A 25,986-nucleotide genomic window follows, 5' to 3' on the forward strand; every position below is an offset into this window, starting at 1 on the left:
AAACCAAATAATACCATGAAGAAACCAAGAAACCGAAAGAAAAAAGAAAAAACCAAAAGAAAACCTGACCTCACCATCAATAGCCTACCAAACGAGCGAGGCGAGTGAGCGATCGAGCCTAGCGCGTGGGCGGGATAGGGAGGAGAAGAACTGGGTCAGCCCAGTTAAAACTCAAAGAGAAAACTCTTCACGTCAGCATATTATATGTCTCACTATAAGCGGGATATAGTCGCAGTGCGTGTCGTTAGATATGGGCAAGCCGAGGTACCTGTAGAAGGGCCAGGATCCCATTTTCGGCTGTAATACTACAGTCACGGGCAAGTTTCAACGGGCTTTCGCGGGGTGGAGCACGTGCTGTAATCTAATTGGCCCCCCTATTCTAAGTGGCGGGGCCTGTCCTAATTAACTAAATCACAACCATTAATCTTCAATTAGCCCGTAAAACCACCGTGAAGTCTCCATGCGTGTAGCATTACTCCATTTTCGGCGCCGGAGTGCTCAAGGGCAACAATGTTTGCTAGGCGTGGCAGCGCAAGGCCATCGCGCCCGAATTTATATTGCCAAATTTAGGGGCATGGTGGGGCTCATGGTCACCACGGCGAACCGCTGCCGTGCTCGCGGGAGGCCGCCTTAGGTGGATGTATAGATGCTGACATCCATAGCTTCTTCTTTGACGTCATCACCCGGGCCTGTTTCGGAGGAAACCACTCCGGGCCCAAATCGGAGCCCAGCAAACTAACTTCAGTTTTTTAACGTTTGGGAAAAATAATTCTAGGAATATCATGGAAAATGTCCATATTTTTAGCACATTATGTGTGTTTTCTCTAATATTCGTTTTAAAAAATACATATGCTTCCCCCTTTTGTTAAAATTTGTGAACCTATTTCATTTGCATGTTTCCTAGATTTGCAAGTAATAATTTGTTAGAAAACATCAAATTTAATGGTCAAGTTTACACCGTGTTTTAGAGTTTAGAAACCAGAGCTATTTGGCCGATAGATGATGCATAGACTAAAAGTAGAACCTTTTCAATTAGAGCATGACCAGATTAAGTTTCAGAAACTGTAGTAGAGAGTGATGGTTTTGTAAGAGAGCGTTCGCACACGAGCATGAGTCACGGTGTCGTGAATTCCTAGTATCATCTTATGCCATACGCCTTTGGTTGAGTGAATGAACCCTACGACAGGGACGACGGCGCACCGGTCTCCCCTGCTTCCTACTTTCTGGCACTAATAAAACACCTCCGGTTGGCTTGTTAAAATCACCAAAGCGGATTCTTGGAGATCGGAAGGATCCTCTTACAAGTCAGTGAGTGCAGCACATTGCCGCGTCTACATGTTCGGTGTGCAGTAGTATGTTTTCGCGGCACTCTCACACTGCCCATACCACACTCACGCCAACCGCGAGCACTAGAGCCTGAGAGGCATGTCGGGGTCCGGCGAGATGCCGCCGGCAGCCCGCCAGAGCCGCCGCCGGCGCGCCATCATCTGCGCCAGCTTTGCCGTGCTCGTCCTGCTCCTCCTGGCTGCCGTGGCCGCCATCGTCCTGCTGGCGGTCCTCCGCCCGCGGGACCCGACCACGGAGCTCCTCTCCGCGAACGCCACCGGCGCCGCCCCGCGCGTGACGTTCCCCACCGTCTCCGTCCAGCTCAACGTCACCTTCCTCCTCGTGGTGCGCCTGCGCAACCCGAACCCGGCCTCGTTCCGCTACGGCGAGGCCGCCACGACGCTCCTCTACCGGGGCGCACCCGTGGGCAGCGCCGTCGTCCCGGCCGGCACCGTGCCGAGCCGCGGCGCGACGACCATGCGGCTGGGCATGACGGTGCAGGCCGACAAGGTGGTGGCGGCCGCCGGGATCGGGGGCCTGCTCGGCGACGTGCTCGCCGGGGAGATGGAGTTCGAGGCGAGGACGGACGTGAAGGGCCGGGTGACGTTCCTCGGGTTCGTGAAGCGGAACGCCCAGGGGAGGTCGGCGTGCCGCATCGCCATCGGCGTCCCCGACGTCAAGGTCCGGCGCCAGGAGTGCCACAACGAGGCCAGGCTGTGAGCGCAGCGCGGTTCGTACGAGCGTACGCGTGCCGTATAATACGCACGTCATGTAGTTGTGCTCGTGCGGAGTGGAGGCGTGTGGTGCAACCCGTGTGCTTCCGTGCGAGTGACTCCCGATTTGTAGATGCATGACATTCGCGTGGTCTGTATGGGCTTGTGTTTATATAGTACGTACTCCACCATACGATTCTGCATATTCTGAAGGCATTTTGTTTTGTTTTTTATGTAAGATCAAATTTAAATCTGATGTCAGATTTATAGCCATGACAAATCAGATGATTTTTTATGGAATTTATATTTGCAGAGGATAGCAAGTTTAGTTGGCAAGCATGACAAATCTATTTCAATTTATTTTATGTCAGGATATTGCCGCGTTTACAAACTAAAATTTTCATTCCCACACCAGTATAAATGAAAAACGTTTGTCATCTACACGCCGGCCGAACGCTTTGATCGGTCGTCTTCTCGCACGCGCTCATATTCATCTCTTTCCTCGATCACGCGCAGGTGTTGCCAAAGGGCACAAGGTGGAGCTCTCCGCAGTCGGCCTCCATCCCAGGCGCCAGCTCCTCGCAGGCCTCGGCCACGGCCGTGAGCGGCTGCTCCATCCCTTGCCGCACGCGCGGCCACCATGGTCGCCGCTGTCACACATCTGCTCGGAGCTTGCGCGGGTGATCCTAGTAGCTGTGGAGCGACCACGGTGGCGCCTTGCATGCCGGTTTTTTGCTATGAGCGAGTGTTGTTGGGGGAGTGCACGACGATGTCGTGAACCTGGCACCCATGGCCGCCACTGTTGGGGTGCCGTATCTCGCCAAACCTACAGGTGAGGCATTGCAGAACCCGCCGCAGACCTCCATGTGCTGCAACCGCTAAAAAAAGTTTCAAACTCTAGATGAAAAGTTTCAACCGGATATACGGAAAGCTGCAAGCGTTCAGCGCCATCGAGGAAAGATACAACCGTCTACAGAAAATCCTGCAACCTTCGATGAAAACTGCTTCAACCGAACGATAGACGAAGCTTTCACCCAGGCGCCGCTCAAAACGAAAAAAGTTTCAATCGTTTACAAAAAAGCTTCTATCGTAGAGGGAAAAAGCTTCAACCATTGAGAGAGAAATCTACAACCGGACTCTGCAGAATCAGAAAATTTGCAACCGTTTTGACAGAGAAAGCTTGAATCGTATGTGCGAAAAGCTTCAACTGGTACTTTGTTTTTGCTTCGACAGGTGGACAATTTTGCTGCTACTGGAGGCAACCCGAGGAGAGATGCATCTTTTTTGTAAGCTCACCGTCGGGGCGCTGTGTCCGGTGAACCGTCGCCACCGGAGTGTGGCCGTTGTGCACTGGAGTTGTGAGCAGTGCCACCGGAGCTACAAGGCTGCAACCATTTGCGCATGCTGGTGCATCCACGGAGGTGAGAAATGCACGAAGGCGACATAGGTGAGGGCGGCGACCAGCGGCGATGGCGGCGACCGGCGGTGAGGGAAGACGAGGAGGCGAGGCGAAGCGGCCAGCACGTGCGAGGCGGTACTCTCCCTTTCCCGTGCGGGAGGTTGAAGATGGGAGGTTGGAGATGATAGAGAAAGGGATCTGACGGCTCGGGGGTGCCAGATATGACAGGCAGGGTGCAACCGGCTCAAATTTGGGCCAGTGCGCCGACGCAGATCACTGCCCAACATAAATTGCTGTTAAAACGTTTGATTTGCCATGGTTAAATATCTGACGTTAGATATAACACCATCGGTGATGTTGTTTGATTGCATTTTCTGTGTTCACGGATTGGCGCTCGTCACCCGTTTGCCATGCTCTTCAGTAACAATGTGGAAAGATCACCACTGATTTTCCACTATCGGACTATCCTACCTGCACATCATGCGCTTCTCAAAGCTGAGTGATGTCATAGCTATCTTCTTTCTATCGTAACAACCAGTCGGCTGTTACTAAAGCTTAGTTCCTGAATTTTTATCTGCTCCTTTACATATTACAGACCAATGATTATTTGCTTTCTTCATTTCTCAAAACTTCTCTGTTCAGATGTTTCATCCATCATTATTAGTTACATCTACAGAAACAATATGTCCATATCCACTCATTTCGTTCTGGTAATCTTTCTTTATAGCTGCATCAAAGAAATTCCGGTTACTGCATCCCAAATGTTGGTTCTCTGTTCGGAGCCGAATCCAAAGATATGCAGTCCCCTTGTCAAACCTAACATATATGCGATGCTATTGGATAACAATTATGACATACAACCACTCATTTCAGACTATCAAACTATGCTACTTGCAAATGATCCACTTCTCAAAGTCAACTCTGTAAACGCTATTTTGATCCTTCCACTTCGTGCCCTTCGCAAGAGCTCCCATTGTCTCCCCTCTGGGAGGGAATTTGCTTGGTTTAGAACAGGAGCGCGTGCCGCGTGTCGATCGAACTCTTCCCCGGCAAGTTCTCAGAGGACTCTCCCCTTCCCTCTTGTCAACGAGCACAGAGGTTGCATCCTGCTGCAGCAGCAGCAACAACAACAACAACGACAGACACCGGCCAGCCGGCCATGGGGGGCCGAAGGGGGTGGATGAGGAGCCGAAGGCTGACGGCAACCACGGGAGGAGGTCGGGGCGGCTGAAGAATAAGGCGAGATGGCTTGAGCAGATGTTGACGATGCGGCGAGATCATTTGCCTGATGTGCATCTGTTGAACCAACCGGCCGGTCACCTCCAAGGTATGCATCTGTTTTATTTTGTTTTCAGCTCAAGTGGTGAATCTGATGGGTTTCAAACTTCCAATTTCATAGATGGGAGGGCCTGCAGAAGAAGAGCACGGAGAACATCTCTCTTCATATCAAGGTTTTCTCCAACACCGACCCTCAAACAACACGCATACGTCCGGACCGCGCGGTCTGGATGTGTTTTGCCATCCAACGCGGGCTTGTATCGATCCGCCGAGCAGTCAAGACGTATTTTTTTGCAAACCCGAGACAAACACAAAGGGCTTTGCGGGAGTCCGGATAGCAGTCACGTAGGGCTCCGACACCCCCGACCCATCCAAAACCCTTTCCGGAACCCGCGCCTCCATTCTCCCCATTTTTTCTCCTTTCTTCTTTCTCTCTTGCCTTCGCCGCCGCTCCACTACACCGTCCGCCACGACACACCATGTCGGAACTCTACGTCTCCGTCACCTCCAACATTGCTGCCTCGCTTCGCCTCATTTCTTCATCGTCGCAATTCAACCACTCTCCTCCGACCGCCCAACCAGGTACCATCCGCTACTCCTATACTCAGCAGACCCAACAACTATTTAATGAATTGTTGAAGCTAAAAAGGTTGTCCCTTCTTCTTTCAAGCTATGGATTCTGATTTGGAGTACATATATGAGCACTATGTCAAGTCGTCCGACAGCTCGTCCGACGAGAAGGACTACACGAATGAGACGACGATGATGTAGGCGGTCCTTGAAGACGCAAAGCGTGATGAGGAGCATGTTCTCAATTTCAAGGGCTCGATTAAGGGTCATCGAGTGCTCAATCGCAACAGGGCGCGCGACCATTTGACACCGATGGACGAATACTTTGCCCCCGATGCACTCTTCGCTAACCACTTTTTCCGGCGTTTCCAGATGCGCAAGAGTGTCTTTTATCGTTTGTACCATGGCGTCCAGTCCTATATATGATGACTACTTCATCTTGAAAAAGGACGTCGTGGGAAGGGTTCGGTTCTCTGGTTACCAAAAGTGCAGCGCCGCACTCCAGATGTTTGCATATGGCACGACCGCTGATTCGTGGGACGGGTATCTACGGATGTCTGAAAGCACATGCGGAGATGCCATGTGTAAGGACCGAGAGTATAACGACAGGGAGAGGGGGGGGGGGGGCGACTGGGAGTTTCAAATTTTCTTGCGATACTTTGAGTGAGACCCAAACTCAGCAGCGGAATAATATGAGTAGATCTAGAACTGGCAAAAGTAATGACTGAACTTGGCTAACAGAGATATATCGAATGGAAACTAAGCAAATCTTTTGAAGAAAGATGCTATAATTGTAAGAGCATAATATCTCAACGTCTTGACAACCACAATGACAACATGATAAGTGGACTTTATGCATACATCTTAAAGTATATTCTAGTGCCAAAATCCCTCATATCATACCCATCTAGCATTCTTATTCATGTCTCTAATGCATAGTTTTCGGTATTTACTTGTTTTACCATGTTCTTTGCACACTTTTTATTTTTATTTAGTTTTTATTATTTTTCCTTTGTCTTGTGGTCTTTGTAGGTGTGTTGACATGTTCATGGACTTGGGACATCAAAAGAACCAAGTTGGGATTCAAACCGGAGAAGTTTCAGGCACCAGATCAAGGCCCCTTGGAGAGTTTGATCATTTGACATTTATTAAAAGTGTCCAAATTGAAGATTCAAGGCCTCTGACGCATCGGGCTTTTCGTTAGCAATCCAACAAGCACAAGAATGTCAAAATTGTAGCTCGTATGAAGAAATGGCAACCAAAATATGAAACAGCTCCCGAAGTCCATAGAGAATGACAACCTTCCATGCGAGCATAGCCGTCGTATGGGAGCTCGTATGATCTTCGGGCAGCTCCGAAAATTGGCTAGAACTTTCCTGATTTTGCTCCGATTTCGTCCATGTTTTTTCCTACGAGATCCTTGACGATGGAAAAGAATTATATGAGACCAGGTCTCACGGGCTAGCAGATGAGACCCACCCTGATGGATGACATGTGGCATTCACAAATCATAAAGCATGTAATCTTCCCCCCTGATTTCAAGTAGGGGTTGGGGTAGATGCTTTGTGATTTTTAAATGCCACGTGTCATTCATCGGGGTGGGTTTCACATACTAGCCCATAAGACCTGGTCTCATATAATTCTTTTCCCTAGACGACCAAGTCTTGTATTGGATGTGGATTTGCCTCCCCCTAGATCCCTTGGATGAAAGGGAGGAGGCTAGATCAATGGAGGACACCCCAAGGAGGATTCCTATAAGAAGGCCTCCAACCCTAGCCGCCGCATCAAGCCATCTCCATTCTCCACAAGTCTCATGTACAACCACCACACCTCCATTGCAGCAACTCCAACATAGAGAGAAGGGCCTAGACAAGGAAGAAGGAAGGAGGAGGCGCCTCCACGCCTGTGCTGGCCGGAGGGTCGGGGCCCTCTTCATCACCATGACATGCCTCTCTCCATTTCCAACTTCCTGTTGGCTTGTAACTCATCTCTCATCTCTATGTACTTCATCACCATGTTTGAGTAATTTAATTAGTTCTTGAGGGAATAAGATGAACTCTAGTTTGTGCTAGTACTGATTGTCTTGTGCGATATGATATCCTCTTTACATGTTTATGTTAGTAGTCTTCTTAATGTTGGGTGAAGTTGACCATCCAGCATATGTCAATTCTGGACGGAAGGTTATTACTGTTGGCGAGCCGGCTAGTTCCGGAGGTGGGTAGCGTGACAGGCACTATCTCCCTTCATCCCGGATCATTGCAGCAGGGGGTAAACGGAGACCACTTTGGCTGTGTCCACGGGACCATTTTTCGTTTAATCACTGTTTGATAACCGAAGTGGGGAAGAATGGTTGTGGCGTATGTGATACGGGGCTGCCACATGTATGCACATATCTGTACTGGCTCCGCCCACAAAGAGAAACATGTAAAGTGGCTTAGTATTCACATAACGCGCGTATGAGTAGTGATGACTCCGAACACCTCCAGAACGACCTTATTACTCAAGCGCCGCCCCTTTATTTTACCCATTGTTTTATTTATGTTTTTCCCTCCGCGTAGAGTTAAAACCACCCTTATTATCGTTTCCGCCACCAACTGACGAATAGACTATTTCTAGATAATGCTATAGGTGTGAGCATAGCCATGTAAGTGACGATGTAGCTGTGGGGTTGGTAGTTACCCATGCAACACTGCTCCCTATGGGATCAACATACTTTGCCTACCGTGAATTGCAATAGCCATGTGCCCTTGCAGGTCATCAAGATTTTCTCACGCTATTGTCGGGGAGTAAAAGCGCTCGGTTATTACCTTTCTGCTCACACATAGTTTATTTTGTTAGTTATTGTTTATATCAGAAAATTTTGCTAAACATGTCTTTTGAGATGACACTCCATGAACAAATGAAACTTGCTATGAACGAAAAGAGATACAAGAGTCTACCATTTTTGGCTACCGATGAAGCAAAGTTGAAGGAATGGATTGAATTGATGAAAAAATACACGTCCCTTATACCCCATTCATATCCGGCATCATGCTTAGATTGTGGATCCAAAGAGCACCAACAATATCAATGTGCTAATGAGGTTCTACTTTATATATTGGGTACAGAGATAAGAGATGCTATCCTTGATACAATTTACATTGAGTTGCAACCTATCCATACATTTTACCTAGATATTTTTTGTGATAATGCATTAGTTGTGAATGACCAAGAGCAGATTGCAGCTATCCCAGAAGCAGAAAAATTCTTGCAAGAATCACAGAAATATGAAGGAAAGGATGCAAACAATGAGGAGCAAACAACCCCCAATGATGAATGACTGCAATAAGTGGCAATAGATCATGAATCAAATATTTTTGAAACTAACTTGGAGCAAAATAAATGGAATAACAAAGAACAATTGAACTTGGACGAACAAGTGTGCCTAGAAGAAAAAGAAAGCATCAACGAAGAAGAAGATGCACACATTCACCCATGCCCGCCTCCCACTTCCAAGAGTAAGCTCTTGTACACACTTGATAAGTTCTTTGATGATGCAACTCTCAAGAAGAGTATTATTTCTATGGGTAAATTAGAACTGCTAGGAATGTTAAATACATGTGCATCTATGTTATGTTCTATGTATCGAGTTTCTTGTAGAAGTTGCGGGTCTCCAGAACACCTTGAATTCCAGTGCACGAATACTTATGATGAGGTGGTAGCACACTACAATAGTAGTAATATGAACGCAACCGACGAAATCATACGTTATGTGTTATCCACAAGTGCATGGAAATTATCTGCAGATATCAAAGTTGTTCAAGCTTGAAGGAAGGATGAAATTCTTGACTGGATGTATGGTTTTTTGGATAGAGTAAATTATTATTGTCAAGAATATTTTTCCAGTAATAAAAAGGCACAAGATGATACACACGAACAAGTGATCTCACAAGAAGAATCTAGCAAGGAAGAAGAGGAGGATGAACGGTTTGTCCGCCTTCTCACAACTATTAATTTTGATAGTGATTTCTTACAATTATTTGAAGTGCTAAATGATGAACATATGCCTACTATGGTATGAGTAAATTAATAAACTTGTTAGGTAAATGTGCACTTATGTTATGTTCCTCATATCCCGTTTCTTCCAGAAGTTGTAATGGTAAGATCCACCTTGAATTCCAGTGTGCACATGCTCATGACGAGATCATTGCATCTTACAATAATGGTTGTGAGAGTGATGACACTGAGGAAACATTACAATATGTTTTATGCACAAGTGTTTGGATGTTACTCAATGGAATTAAATAGGTTCAAGCCAATGAAGAGAGTGCCATACTTATTGATATGTATCGTGCAGTGACAACCATAGTAAATTATTGTGGTGAGTATATTTGCAATTATGATGTGAAGAAGAGGAGGAATAAGAAGAAGAAAACGAAGAAAAGGGGTTCACGATAAAAGAATTGTTTCGTAACCCCATTTATTCAAACTCTTTGATATGCCAGAATGAGAGTATGATAATTCTAGTTTGAATGAACTTGATGCTAATGAATTTGATGTGCAGAAAAGTCATCCTCCAAGTGAGGGGGATAATGATCATGAGTTGCTAAGAATCTTATTTAAAGAGCCCAGTGTTAACTATAATGACAAACTAGATGAAGGAAGTACTCTTGATTTATCTACACTAATGTTCAACTATGCTCTTTGGGCGATTTTCTTATGCAGGGGAGCTATTAAGGAGTGTCAAATTATCCACTCCAAAGGAAGAATTTTATGAAGTGTTCCTCTACAATGGTAGCCAAGGTGACATATTAAAATTTATTCGTAAGTCTCTAACCCTTGCATTGCATAAGTACATGGAGACATGTCTTCCTAGTCCGGTGCATCAGTTCTCGCTTGAGAGAGAGGATCTCTTAACATACATGATGTCGATGCACCGCAAGAGGGTACGACTCCGACCACACTTTGCTATGAGATGCTCCAAATAGTGGTTGGAGGCAAGTCCAACTACACACCGGGTCAATATCCCTTCGGATCCGGGTGGATTTGTGGAGCATCGAAGCCTAGCTATATCTCTCTAAAGAAAGCACTGTCGGGAGGCAGCCCGGAAGTAAGTATGAGTCTTTATTAATTTTGAGTCTTTATAGTTTAGTTTGCATTGGCACTTTGCATGAATTACTATTATAGTTGGCTTGGTTAATTAAGTCTTCAATAGGTGAAAAATTTCGTCTGCTCAAAATTTTACGTGGTACAAATTGCACTATTGGATCTTCTTAACATTTTCCTAGTACAAGTGTTGGGACTAACCTTACAGGAATTTTTGAAGAAAATGAAGCTTCAAACAAAACAGAGGAAAAGATGGTGTTTTATACGATCACCTATGGTCGCATGCGTGGTCGTATCGAGCGAGGGGGCGCCAACAAAAACATCTAGAGGCAACAGAGCCACCAACAGTGTGTCATGCGAGCCCAAGCGCTTGTATGCACGGTCGTAAGGCTCCCCAACAAAGACAAGTAGATTGCTAGAGCCAAAGACGGTGTCCCATATGAGCATGTATGCTCGTATGAACCTCGGGCAGAAAGCGACCGGAAATCCAGAACGCAAGAAGGTGTCTACACGTGCTCCTATGGTTGGGTGTCTGATACATCTCCAACGTATCTATAATTTTTGATTGTTCCATGATATTATATTATCTGTTTTAGATGTTTAATGGGCTTTAATATGCTCTTTTATATTATTTTTGGGACTAACCTATTAACCGGAGGCCCAGTGCCAGTTTCTGTTTTTTTGCCTATTTTAGAGTTTCGCAGAAAAGGAATACCAAACGGAATGAAACCTTCGCGATGATCTTTCTTGGACCGAAAGCAAACCAGGAGACTTGGAGTGAAAGTTTGGAACTCCGTGAGGTGGTCACGAGGCAGGAGGGCGCGCCTAGGGGGGGTAGGCACTCCCCCACCCTCGTGGGCCCCACGAAGCTCCACCGACATACTTCTTTCGCCTATATATACCCTTATACTCTAGATCGATCGTAGAGGGCCACAAAACCACTTTTTCACCACTGCAACCTTCTGTACCCGTGAGATCCCATCTTGGGGCCTTTTCCGGCGATCTGCCGGAGGGGGAATCGATCACGGAGGGCTTCTACATCAACACCATAGCCTCTCTGATGAAGCATGAGTAGTTTACCACAGACCTTCGGGTCCATAGTTATTAGCTAGATGGCTTCTTCTCTCTCTTTGATCTTCAATACAAAGTTCTCCTCGATGTTCTTGGAGATCTATTCAATGTAATACTCTTTTGTGGTGTGTTTGCCGAGATCCGATGAATTGTGGATTTATGAACTTGATTATCTATGCATATTATTTGGTTCTTCTATGAATTCTTATATGCATGATTTGATATCTTTGCAAGTCTCTTCGAATTATCGGTTTAGTTTGGCCTACTAGATTGATCTTTCTTGCAATGGGAGAAGTGCTTAGCTTTGGGTTCAATCTTGCGGTGTCCTTTCCCAGTGACAGTAGGGGCAGCAAGGCACATATTGTATTGTTGCCATCGAGGATAAAAAGATGGGGTTTATATCATATTGTTTGGGTTTATCCCTCTACATCATGTCATCTTGCTTAAAGCGTTACTCCGTTCTTATGAACTTAATACTCTAGATGCATGCTGGATAGTGGCCGATGTGTGGAGTAATAGTAGTATATGCAGAATCGTTTCGATCTACTTGACATGGGCGTGATGCCTATATTCATGATCATTGCCTTAGATATCTTCATAACTATGCGCTTTCCTATCAATTGCTTGGCAGTAATTTGTTCACCCACCGTAATACATGCTATCTTGAGAGCCACTAGTGAAACCTATGGCCCCCAGGTCTCTTTCTTATTATATTTCATCTTTTTTATTTACATGGCATCTCGTTTACTATTTTGAATACTTTCCAATCTATACAACAAAAATACCAAAAATATTTACTTTACTATCTTTATCAGATCTCACTTTTGTGAGTGACTGTGAAGGGATTGACAACCCCTTTATCGTGTTGGTTGCGAGGTTCTTGATTGTTTGTGCAGGTACTAGGTGACTTGTGTGTTGTCTCCTACTGGATTGATACCTTAGTTCTCAAAGACCGAGGGAAATACTTACGCTACTTTGCTGCATTACCCTTTCCTCTTCAAGGGAAAACCAACGCATGCTCAAGAGGTAGCAAGAAGGATTTCTGGCGCCGTTGCCGGGGATATCTAAGCCATGTCAAGACACAACAAGTACCCATCATAAACTCTTCTCCCTCGCATTACATTATTTTCCATTCGCCTCTCGTTTTCCTCTCCCCCACTTCTAAAACGATTTTCGAAAACCTTTTCTTTTTATTCTCCCCTTTTCCGTTCGTCTCTTTTCACTTGCTTCTTGTGTGCTTGTGTGTTGGATTGTTTGTTTGTCACAATGGCTCAAGATAATACTAAGTTGTGTGACTTTTCCAATACCAACAACAATGATTTTATTAGCACTCCGATTGCTCCTACTACCGATGCTGAATCTTGTGAAATTAATACCACTTTGTTGAATCTTGTTACGAAAGATCAATTTTCTGGTCTTCCTAGTGAAGATGTCGCTACCCATCTAAACAACTTTGTTGATTTGTGTGATATGCAAAAGAAGAAAGATGTGGATAATGCTATTGTTAAATTGAAGCTATTTCCGTTTTCGATTAGAGATTGTGCTAAAACTTGGTTCTCTTCTTTGCCTAAAAATAGTATTGATTCATGGAATAAGTGCAAAGATGTTTTTATCTCTAAGTATTTTCCTTCCGCTAAGATCATCTCTCTTAGGAACCATATTATGAATTTTAAGCAACTTGATCATGAGCATGTTGCACAAGCTTGGGAGAGGACGAAATTAATGATACGTAATTGCCCTACACATGGTTTGAATTTGTGGATGATTATACAATTTTTTATGCCATATTGAATTTTGCTTCTAGAAACCTTTTAGATTCGTCCGTGAGAGGTACTTTTATGGAAATCACCTTAGGAGAAGCTACTAAACTCCTAGACAATATTATGGTTAATTATTCTCAATGGCACACCAAAAGATCCACTAGTAAAAAAGTTCATGCAACTAAAGAGATTAATGTTTTGAGTGGAAAGATGGATGAACTTATGAAATTGTTTGCTTATAAAAGTGTTTCTTCAGAGCCTAATGATATGCCTTTGTCCACTTTGATTGAGAATAATAATGAATCTATGGATGTGAATTTTGTTGGTAGGAACAATTTTGGTAACAACGCGTATAGAGGAAATTTTAATTCTAGGCCGTTCCCTAGTAATTCATATAATAATTATGGCCATTCCTACAACAACTCTTATGGAAATTTTAATAAGATGCCCTCTGATTTTGATATTAGTGTTAAAGAATTTATGAGTTCGCAAAATAATTTCAATGCTTTGGTTGAAGAAAAATTGCTTAAGATTGATAAATTGGCTAGGAACGTGGATATAATTTCTCTTGATGTTGATTCTTTGAAACTTAGATCTATTCCACCTAAACATGACATCAATGAGTCTCTAAAAGCCATGAGAATTTCCATTGATGAGTGCAAAGAAAGAACCGCTAGGATGCGTGCTAAAAAAGATTGCTTTGTGAAAGCGTGTTCTTCTAGTTTTCATGATAATAATGATGAAGATCTAAAAGTGATTGATGTAACTCCTATTAAATCTTTGTTTCCAATATGAATCTTGATAAAGATGGGACTGGAGATGAGTCAACTTTAGTTAAAAGGCGTCCCAATGATTCAGAGTTTTTAGATCTTGATGCAAAAATTAATAAAAGTGGGGTTGAAGAGGTCAAAACTTTACATAGCAATGAACCCACTATTTTGGATTTTAAGAAATTTAATTATGACAATTGCTCTTTGATAGATTGTATTTACTTGTTGCAATCCGTGTTAAATTCTCCTCATGCTTATAATCAAAATAAAGCTTTTACTAAACATATCGTTGATGCTTTAATGCAATCCCATGAAGAAAAGCTTGAACTAGAAGTTTCTATCCCTAGAAAACTTTATGATGAGTGGGAACCTACTATTAAAATTAAGATTAAAGATTATGAATGTTATGCTTTGTGTGATTTGGGTGCTAGTGTTTCCACGATCCCAAAAACTTTGTGTGATGTGCTAGGTTTCTGTGAATTTGATGATTGTTCTTTAAATTTGCATCTTGCGGATTCCACCATTAAGACATATGGGAAGGATTAATGATGTTCTTATTGTTGCAAATAGGAATTATGTGCCCGTAGATTTCATTGTTCTTGATATAGATTGAAATCTTACATGTCCTATTATTCTTGGTAGACCTTTCCTTAGAACGATTGGTGCAATTATTGACATGAAAGAAGGAAATATTAGATTCCAATTTCTGTTAAGGAAAGGCATGGAAAACTTTCCTAGGAAGAAAATTAAATTGCCTTATGAATCTATTATGAGAGCCACTTATGGATTGCATACCAAAGATGACAATACTTAGTGTTGGGAAACGTAGTAATTTCAAAAAAAAATCCGATGCACACGCAAGATCATGGTGATGCATAGCAACGAGAGGGAAGAGTATCGTTCACATACCCTCGTAGACCATAAGCGGAAGCGTATGAGAACGCGGTTGATGTAGTCGAACATCTTCATGATTTGACTGATCCAAGTATCGAACATACGGTACCTCCGAGTTCAACACACGTTCAGCTCGATGACGTCCCACGAACTCCGATCCAGCAGAGCTTCACGGGAGAGTTCCGTCAGCAGGATGGCGTGATGACGGTGATGTTGTTGCTACCGACGCAGGGCTTCGCCTAAGCACCGCTACGATATGGTCGAGGTGGATTATGGTGGAGGGGGGCACCGCACACGGCTAAGGTATCAATGATCAACTTGTTTGTTCTAGGGTATCCCCCTGCCCCCGTATATAAAGGAGCAAGGGGGGAGGCTGGCCGGCCCCTGTAGGGCGCGCCAGGAGGAGGAGTCCTCCTCCTCCTAGTAGTAGTAGGACTCCCCTTTCCTACTCCTACTAGGAGGAGGAAAGGAAGGGGGAAGGGGAGAAGGAAGGAGAGGGAGGAAAGGAGGAAAGGGGGACCGCCCCCTAGTCCAATTCAGTTTGGGCTAGGGGGCACGCGCCCTGCCTCCTCTCTTCCACCACTTGGCCCATGAGGCCCAATACTTCTTCCCCGTATTCCCGTAACTTCCCAGTACTCCGAAAAATACCCGAATCACTCGGAACCTTTCCGATGTCCGAATATAGTCGTCCAATATATCGATCTTTACGTCTCGATCATTTCGAGACTCCTCGTCATGTCCCCGATCTCATCCGAGACTCCGAACTACCTTCGGTACATCAAAACACATAAACTCATAATACCGGTCGTCACCGAACGTTAAGCGTGTGGACCCTACGGGTTCGAGAACTATGTCGACATGACCGAGGCACGTCTCCGGTCAATAACCAATAGCGGAACCTGGATATTCATATTGGCTCCTACATATTCTATGAAGATCTTTACCGGTCAAACCGCATAACAACATACATTGTTCCCTTTGTCATCGGTATGTTACTTGCCCGAGATTCGATCGTCGGTATCTCAATACCTAGTTCAGTCTCGTTACCGGCAAGTCTCTTTAATCGTTCCGTAATGCACTATCCCACAACTAACTCATTAGTTGCATTGCTTGCAAGGCTTATAGTGATGTGCATTAGCGAGAGGGCCCAGAGATACCTTTCCGACAATCGGAGTGACAAATCCTAATCTCGATCTATGCCAACTCAACAAGTACCATCGGAGACACTTGTGGAGCACCTTTATAATCACCCAGTTACATTGTGACGTTTGGTAGCACACAAAGTATTCCTCCGTTAATCGGGAGTTGCATAATCTCATAGTCATAGGAACATGTATAAGTCATGAAGAAAGCAATAGCAGTAAACTAAAACGATCAAGTGCTAAGCTAACGGAATGGGTCAAGTCAATCACATCATTCTCCTAATGATGTGATCCCATTTATCAAATGACAACTCATGTCTATGGCTAGGAAACATAACCATCTTTGATTAGCGAGCTAGTCAAGTAGAGGCATACTAGTGACACTCTGTTTGTCTATGTATTCACACATGTATTATGTTTCCGGTTAATACAATTATAGCATGAATAATAAACATTTATCATGAAATAAGGAAATAAATAATAACTTTATTATTGCCTTTAGGGCATATTTCCTTCAGTCTCCCACTTGCACTAGAGTCAATAATCTAGATTACACAGTAATGATTCTAACACCCATGGAGCCTTGGTGCTGATCAGGTTTTGCTCGTGAGAGAGGCTTAGTCAGCGGGTCTGCAACCTTCAGATCCGTATGTATCTTGCAAATCTCTATGTCTCCCACATGGACTTGATCGCGGATGGAATTGAAGCGTCTGTTGATGTGTTTGGTTCTCTTGTGAAATCTGGATTCCTTTGCCAAGGCAATTGCACTAGTATTGTCACAAAAGATTTTCATTGGACCCGATGCACTAGGTATGACACCTAGATCGGATATGAACTCCTTCATCCAGACTCCTTCATTTGCTGCTTCCGAAGCAGCCATGTACTCCGCTTCACACGTAGATCCCACCACGACGCTTTGTTTAGAATTGCTCCAACTGACAGCTCCACCGTTCAATATAAACACGTATCCGGTTTGCGATTTAGAATCGTCTGGATCAGTGTCAAAGCTTGCATCGACATAACCATTTACGACGAGCTCTTTGTCATCTCCATAAACGAGAAACATATCCTTAGTCCTTTTCAGGCAGGATGTTCTTGACCGCTGTCCAGTGATCCACTCCTGGATTACTTTGGTACCTCCCTGCAAAACTAATAGCAAGGCACACATCAGGTCTGGTACACAGCATTGCATACATGATAGAGCCTATGGCTGAAGCATAGGGAAAATTTTTCATTTTCTCTCTATCTTCTGCATTGGTCGGGCATTGAGTCTTACTCAACTTCACACCTTGTAACACAGGCAAGAACCCTTTCTTTGCTTGATCCATTTTGAACTTCTTCAAAACTTTATCAAGGTATGTGCTTTGTGAAAGTCCAATTAAGCGTCTTGATCTATCTCTATAGATCTTGATGCCCAATATATAAGCAGCCTCACCGAGGTCTTTCATTGAAAAACTTTTATTCAAGTAACCTTTTATGCTATCCAGAAATTCTATATCATTTCCAATCAACAATATGTCATCCATATATAATATTAGAAATGCTACAGAGCTCCCACTCACTTTCTTGTAAATACAGGCTTCTCCAAAAGTCTGTATAAAACCATATGCTTTGATCACACTATCAAAACATTTATTCCAACTCCGAGAGGCTTGCACCAGCCCATAAATGGATCGCTAGAGCTTGCACACTTTGTTAGCAGCCTTTGGATCGATAAAACCTTCAAGTTGCATCATATACAACTCTTCTTCCAGAAATCCATTTAGGAATGCAGTCTTTACATCCATTTGCCAAATTTCATAATCATAAAATGCGGCAATTGCTAACATGATTCAGACGGACTTAAGCATCGCTACGGGTGAGAAGGTCTCATCGTTGTCAACTCCTTGAACTTGTTAAAAACCGTCCGCAACAAGTCGAGTGAGGGAGTCTTGGATTAGGGGGTGTTCGGATAGCCGGACTATACCTTCAGCCGGACTCCTGGACTATGAAGATACAAGATTGAAGACTTCGTCCCGTGTCCGGAAGGGACTTTCCTTGGCGTGGAAGGCAAGCTTGGTGATACGGATATGCAGATCTCCTACCATTGTAACCGACTTTGTGTAACCCTAACCCTCTCCGGTGTCTATATAAACCGGAGGGTTTTAGTCCGTAGGACAACATACACAACAACAATCATACCATAGGCTAGCTTCTAGGGTTTAGCCTCTCTGATCTCATAGTAGATCTACTCTTGTACTACCCATATCATCAATATTAATCAAGCAGGACGTAGGGTTTTACCTCCATCGAGAGGGCCCGAACCTGGGTAAAACTTCGTGTCCCTTGTCTCCTGTTACCATCCGGCCTAGACGCACAGTTCGGGACCCCCTACCCGAGATCCGCCAGTTTTGACACCGACATTGGTGCTTTCATTGAGAGTTCCTCTGTGTCGTCGCCGTCAGGCTCGATGGCTCCTATGATCATTAATAGCGATGCAGTCCAGGGTGAGACCTTCCTCCCCGAACAGATCTTCGTCTTCGGCGGCTTCGCACTGCGGGCCAATTCACTTGGCCGTCTCGAGCAGATCGAAAGCTATGCCCCTGGCCGTCAGGTCAGATTTGGAAGTTTAAACTACACGGCTGACATCCGCGGGGACTTGATCTTCGACGGATTCGAGCCACTGCCGAGCGCGCCGCACTGTCCCGACGAGCATGATCTAGCTCTGCCGCCGAACAGTGCCCTGGAGGCCGCACCCGCATCAGCTTCGACCCTTAATTCAGAGCCAACTGCGCCGGTCGAGGATGGGCGGTTGGACGCCACCTTGGGGGATGCGATCCCAACGGCGATTGAGCCGAACACCAGCCCCGTACTCTGCGAGACTCGTGACTCCAAGGAGCCGGACTCCTCTCCGGACTCCAAACCCTCTGCGCCCCTGCCGATCGAATCCGATTGGGCGCCGATCATGGAGTTTACTGCCGCGGACATCTTTCAGCACTCGCCTTTCGGCGATATCCTGAAGACATTGAAGTCTCTGTCTTTATCAGGAGAGCCCTGGCCGGACTACGGTCAGCAAGGTTGGGGTACGGACGATGAAGAAATTCAAAGCCCACCCACCACCCACTTTGTAGCCACTGTTGACGATTTAACCGACATGCTCGACTTCGACTCCGAAGACATCGACGGTATGGACGCTGATGAAGGAGACAATGAAGAACCAGTGCCTATTGGGCCCTGGAATGCCACCTCGTCATATGACGTATACATGGTGGACACACCAAAAGATGACGACAAGGAGCGGAAGGACGCACCGAAAGATTGTTCCCTCGAAAAGCAGTCAAAGCGGCGATGCAAGTGCCGCCCCAAATCCCGCCTGGACAGAAATAGCGATCACACAGACCCAGCGCTGGAGCAGGGCGAACCGCTGCCGGACAATGGCAATCCAGATAATCAAACCGAACAAACAAATTCTATCAAGGATAATGGTCCGGACGACATAACGCCGGGCAGGCACCCGGAGCAGCAGAATGCCCGTAAAAGTCTTGTTGCCACCGCGAGGAGTCTTAAAAAGTAGAAGCAAAGGCTCAAGGCCGTGCAAGACACACTCCAAATCAGATGGAGTAAAATGCTCAACATTGCAGCGAGGTACAGCGACAATCGCCCCTCCAAGAGCTACCCAAAGCGGAAGTTGCTACCCGAATTCGACGAGGAGGCCTCAGACCCCCCACAACCAAATATCAAAGCAGCCACCTGGTCGGATAGACGACCCCTCTACCAACACAGAGCGGCATACAACGCTACTCACAATACAACACGCGACCCACGTGAGGGCTCGCACCAGAGGACGGCGCAACAAGATCCATCTATGGACCATGCAAGCGCGCCCCAGCATACAATGCAACACAACAAACATCCGAACAACGCGGCACACCTAGCTACAGGGGTGCCGCACACCCCCTATGTTTCACTGATGAGGTGCTGGACCATGAATTTCCAGAGGGATTCAAGCCCGTAAACATAGAGGCATACGACGGAACAACAGACCCTGGGGTCTGGATTGAGGACTACATCCTTCATATCCATATGGCTCGAGGAGACGATCTCCATGCCATCAAGTACTTACCCCTCAATCTCAAAGGGCCAGCTCATCACTGGCTCAAAGGCCTCCCCGAAAGCTCCATTGGAAGTTGGGAAGAGCTCGAAGATGCCTTTCGGGCAAATTTTCAAGGGACTTATGTCCAACCTCTGGAAGTGGACGATTTGAGTCACATAACTCAACAGCCCGGAGAGTCAGCCCGAAAGCTTTGGAATAGGTTTCTTACTAAAAAGAACCAGATTGTCGGCTGTCCGGACGCCGAAGCCTTGGCAGCTTTCAAGCATAGCGTCCGTGACGAATGGCTCGCCAGACACCTCGGCCAAAATAAGCCGAGAACGATGGCCGCATTAACAAACCTCATGACCCGCTTTTGCGCAGGTGAGGACAGCTGACTAGCCAGATGCAACACCAGCGACCCCAGTACATCTGAAGTTAGAGATGGAAACGGGAAATCACGGTGCAACAATAATAACAAACGCCGGAATAAAGAAGATAGCACGAAGGGCACGATAGTAAATGCCGGATTCAAAAGCTCTCGATCAGGTCAAAAGCCGCCCCCTAAAGGCACCAGGGATGAACTGTCCAGCCTCAACAAAATTCTGGACCAAGTATGTCAGATCCATAGTACCCTTGGTAAACCTGCTAATCATACCCACAGAGAATGTTGGGTCTTCAAGCAGTGCGGCAAGCTCAATGCCATACACAAGGGGGAGGATACACCAAGTGAAGACGAGGACGAGCCCCCCAAGCAAGACACGGGGGAACAAAAGAAATTTCCACCAGAAGTCAAAACGGTAAACGTGTTACACGTGATCAAGGTAAAAAACAACGCGGCACTCCCAGAAAAATATACCCAAGTGCCTGTCACCGCGAAGTCCTGCCACTGGTCGTCTCAACCGATCACTTTCGACCATCGCGATTACTCAGCAAGTATCCGACACACAGGATGGGCTGCCCTGGTATTAGACCCAGTAATTGGCGGATATCACTTCACACGAGTCTTGATAGATGGCGGCAGTAGCCTAAACCTAATATATTAGGATACAATCCGCGGGATGGGGTTAGACCCAACACAAATTCGCCATAGCAATACTACCTTTAAAGGAGTAACACCAGGCCCAGGGGCTCGTTGTACGGGCTCCCTCCTACTACAAGTTATATTCGGCTCCCCCGATAACTTCCGTCACGAGCATTTAACTTTCCACATCGCTTCATTTCAAAGTGGCTATCAAGCACTGCCCAGACGCGAAGCTTTCGCTCGCTTTAATGCAATACCACACTACACCTCCCTCGCACTCAAGATGCCCGGTCCACGTGGCATCATTACAGTGCATAGAAATATCGAGCGATCTCTGCGCGCCGAAGAGAGTGAGGCTGCCTTGGCAGCCGCACACTAAAGGCGCCCGGACCAGCAAAAGCATCCAATAGGTCGTCAAGACCTCAGACATAACTAATCGAGTCCGGCGCCGCTACTTATACCGAATAAATGGTCACACCCCTATTTGTCAATACAAGGGGCTCAAAGCGCGCAGACAAGTGGCAATTTCTTCTCATCTTGAATTATGCATGGTTTCTTTAAACTATCTTTTTGCATGACAACTTTTTCACCTAAATCCCTCTCTTTTACAGACGATCATCGTGCTACACCCGTCCAGGATACGGCACAACGGGGACACAGGCGCAGATGTGCAGCAGGGACCCGTTCCAAGGATTCTTTTTAGATTAAGACCCTGCGTAAACCTTTTTTACTGTCTCTTGTTGATACGTATCCACCGAAGGATGCTGACGTCTTGGCACGTGGCCACGCCAGAACAATGCACGTACCTAGACAGAAGGGGCTTCTTACAAAGGCCATTATTTAGGCCCGGTTTATACCACTAAGACCGAATACCTTAGGGAGTGTTCAGCGTCGCGAGTTCGGCCTTATATGCATCAGCTCCGAATCATTGTCTTTGGTCAAATGTTGGGTTTGCCCGGCTCCTGTGTTTTGGTGCCTTACGTTCCGCTTTACCGGCTAAGGTAGCACCAGGAGAACTACTGCGATTGTGCCCTGGTTCATCCGGACGGGCACCTCAATAGAGAAAGCCGAAAACTGACTGTCATGATATAGCGTGAGACTGGTCAACCACTCGATGACCTGTCAGAATGTTAGAATTCCTCCGCCTTAACGAAGGGCCGTTTCCTGGCCAGGCATGTACGCACCCCAGGATCGGGAGAGTGCGGAGCCACTAGGGGCTATCTAGTAGCCCCACTGTCAAACTCCTATGGCTAAGTGAAAGTTCTAAAGCATTATAGTCCGGTTGCCTCACTCGCTCCGCTATCACCTCCTTAATAGGACCAAGATGTTGGGTTAAGTGTGAACGTGTGTTTTTGCGAGCATCTCCGCATTATATGCGTGAGGGTTGAAGCCGACGACTGCAATCTTTCAGGTTATACACATGTACACATAAACGGCCACCCAGGAGGCATCATATTACTTTCAGGCAAAAGTATAAAAATAGCCTTATAAAAATTTATAAAAGCATTTCGCTTACAATGAGATTACATATCACTCAAACATAATATTTTTTGAGCACTGGGTCTCTATCAAACGAGCACCCTCGAGAACTTCTTCAAAGTAGTGCTCAGCAGCCCTTCGACCTATGGCCGAAACCGCGCTGCAACAGTGGTAGCATCCATCTCCGCCCAGTATGCTTTAACACGAGCAAAGGCCATCCGTGCTCCCTCTATGCACGCCGACCTCTTCATCGCATTAATGTGTGGCACCACGTCAAGGAACTGCTGCACCAAGCCGAAATAGTTGTTCGGTTTTGACCTTTCCGGCCATAGCTGATCCACAACAGACCTCATGGAGAGTCCGGACAACCTATTTAGTTCGGCCCATTCGGCTAATTGGGCACTCAATGAAGGCCGATGCTCGGGAGAATGGAATTGTCTCCAAAATAGCCGGTCTACTTCACAGTCCGTCTGACCCTAGAAATACTTGGCCGCATCGGCATCACTCACCGCCAAATCCATATATACATCCTCCGAACTCCACAGCCAATCCAGAGGGGCATATCGTGGATCTCCGAACTTCCTCCGCAACATAAAGGATTTCCCAGCTACAATATCCCCGGCTTCCCGCAGCTCCGCCTTCTTTGCCCTCATAGCAGAGCGGAGGTCCTTTCTCGTCGCAGCAGCCTTCTCAAGGTCCGATGCCTTCGCTTGGTTTTCCTTTTCGAGAACCCGGCAACGGTCGGCGGCGGCTTTTAATTCTATGGCCATCTTGTCCCGGCTCTCGCCATGTGTGGCCTTCTCGGCTTGCAACTCTTCGGCCGCCTTTAAAGCAGCCACATTACCCAACCTCGCTTGTTCCTTGGCTGGGGAAAGTTCTGCCCGCAAGGCTTCAACAGTGGCAACTCCATCTGCAGTCACAACATGTTAAAGATACTGGCATCATGTTGCTATTCCTATGTGGCGTTTACCAGATAAGGACACTTACCCTGTGCCTCGTCAAGCCTTTTGTTAACAAGCTCGATGTCGACGTCTGGCGCATCCAACTACCGTTCTAAATGGGCAAACTCACTAGTCCGGCTAGCCACCGGAGCTTCCATCACCTGCACATAGAGGCACTATGGTTATTACCTGGGAATATGATCCTCTGTTCGTCATCGTTTTCGATGACAACCAGAGTCTCAGGGGCTACTATCTACACAGGGCACACCTAGCATGTGTAGGACTATCATACATTCTTTACGTACCTCAAAGCCTGTCAGTAGACTCATAAAAGCTTCATGTAATCCGCTTTCGGCGGACGATATCCTCTCCATCACCGTATTCATCAGCACATGGTGTTCATCTGAGATGGCCGCTCGCCCCACAAACTCCCTCAGAACATCCTATCGCACACTAGACGGTGCCGGACTCTTTTGTCTGCTCTCTTCGGGAGCCGGACACTGGGAGCTTCGGGGGTCAATGGGATTATCTTCTGGCCTCACCGGACTCGGAGAGGCCCTCCGCAATGACACTTCAGGGTCGCCCGCTTCCGGAGCGGAGGAGTCCGGAGGAGGCGTTTCACTCTCCATCATCTCTGGAAGAAGATCCCCCGAAGATGAGCTCATTTGAGAGGGGCTAAGGCCCGAACTGCAAAGATATATGCGGTGGTTATTTTCTCAGAAGAAAAAGATGGCATATCTGTACTATCAAAGTATTTCGGGTCACTTACGACTCGCGGGAGAATTGATCCCCCCGCGGACTTTGTGCGGCAACATCGCCCCCCAGGGTAGGACCCTCTGTGGGAGACTTCTTCTCCTGTTTGGAAGCTCCGGCTTCCGAATCCCCGGGCGCGGTCCTTTTCCTCCTCTGGTCGTCTTCCTTCATGGAGACGCTCGCTCCCTCAGTTAGAATGGGCAGCGTTGGGGACCCGCGTCCGCCCGTATTATCCTCCACAGTATCTTCCTTCAAGGGCTCCGGGCAAGGTGCGATCTGGAGCATCTTTTCTAATACCGGATTTTCCAAACCCTCAGGGAGGGGGGCCGAACACCGAATCAACTTCGCCTTTGTTAGCCAGTCCTGGTCAAAAAGTGAACTCTCAGAGATAACAAATGAGAGATAGTATATTCGGCCGGAAGATTCCTTACCTGTTCGGCGGTGCGGTTACTGCTCAGGCCCACATCCTCGGTGATTTCCGGACACTCTACCTGACGTCCGAAGAATGACTTGTACATCTCCTCGTGTGTCAGGCCGAGGAAATTTTGAATGGCACGCGGTCCCTCGGGATTGAATTCCCACAAGCGAAGGGGCCGGCGTTTGCAGGGCTGGACTTGACGGACCAACATAACTTGTATTACCGCAACTAAACTGAAATCTCCATTAAAGAGATCTCGAATGCGGCTTTGCAGTATGGGCACATCCTTGGTTGGACCCCAGCTCAGTCCTCTGCTAATCCATGACATCAGTTGTGGTGGAGGGCCCGAGCGGAAAATGGGGGCGGCCGCCCACTTGGCACTTCTAGGAGCCGTGATGTAGAACCACTCCTGTTGCCACAATTCAGACACCTCTGGAATGGAACCTTTGGGCCATGAAGCTCCCGTCATCTTGCGTATTGAGGCACCTCCACATGCCGCCTGTTACCCCTCGATCATCTTCGGCTTTACTTCAAAGGTCTTGAGCCATAGGCCAAAGTGAGGGGTAACCTGGAGGAAGGCCTCGCACACGATGATAAATGTCGTGATATGAAGAAAGGAGTCCGGAGCTAGATCATGGAAATCTAGCCCCTAGTAAAACATCAAGCCCCTGACGAATGGATCCAGAGCAAGGACTAGACCTCGGAGGAAGTGGGAGACGAACACGACGCTCTCGTTGGGTTCGGGGGAGGGGACGGCCTGCCCCCGGGGAGGCAGCCGATGCAAAATCTCGGCGGTCAGATATTTGGCCTCCCTCAACTTTTTGATGTCTTCTTCCATGACGGAGGAAGGCACCCATCGGCCTTGAAGGCTAGATCCGGACATGACTGAAGGTTCGGAGCTCCTGACCTAAACTTTGGGCGTTTGAGCTTGAGGCGGGGGAAGGATTCGATTGAGCACGGGAGGGAAAAATAAAAGCCTTGTCCCTTTATAAAGAGGGTGGATATCAAGCGTCCTCTCCGTGTCCGTTTGGACTTGCCTATAATCTAGGAGTCCTAGAAGCGGTTGGGTTACCCACGCCCGTATTGATGAGAATCCCGGAATAAGGGGGGCATGATCTCTGCTTTAATAAGACGTGCCAAGGAAACCGCCTCGCATGACGCGCTGAGGTGGGATAATGAAACGACTCGCATAAAGGCTTGGTCGTGGTGTGTCACGCTATGGAATACGTCAGCAGATTAGATTGGTGTAAATATTATTCTCTCAATGGCAATATGTGGAAACTAATTTTGCAGA

At 46.6% G+C, this 25,986-nt stretch overlaps 1 protein-coding gene across 1 annotated transcript; it reads left to right on the forward strand.

The window, feature by feature from the left end:
* The first annotated feature begins 1,282 nt into the window (after nt 1-1,282).
* Nucleotides 1,283-2,350, forward strand: LOC123159621 (uncharacterized). Its single transcript, XM_044577462.1, has one exon. The coding sequence runs from the start codon at nt 1,426-1,428 to the stop codon at nt 2,044-2,046; it is 621 nt and encodes a 206-aa protein (XP_044433397.1). The 5' UTR covers nt 1,283-1,425; the 3' UTR covers nt 2,047-2,350.
* The last annotated feature ends 23,636 nt before the right edge of the window (nt 2,351-25,986 follow it).

The sequence above is a fragment of the Triticum aestivum genome, chromosome 1A, assembly GCF_018294505.1.
Source record: "Triticum aestivum cultivar Chinese Spring chromosome 1A, IWGSC CS RefSeq v2.1, whole genome shotgun sequence".
Classification (NCBI taxonomy): Eukaryota; Viridiplantae; Streptophyta; class Magnoliopsida; order Poales; family Poaceae; genus Triticum; species Triticum aestivum.

Excerpts from the sequence above, each read along its gene's own strand:
- LOC123159621 (XM_044577462.1), top strand. The coding sequence starts at position 1,426 with ATGTCGGGGTCCGGCGAGATGCCGCCGGCAGCCCGCCAGAGCCGCCGC.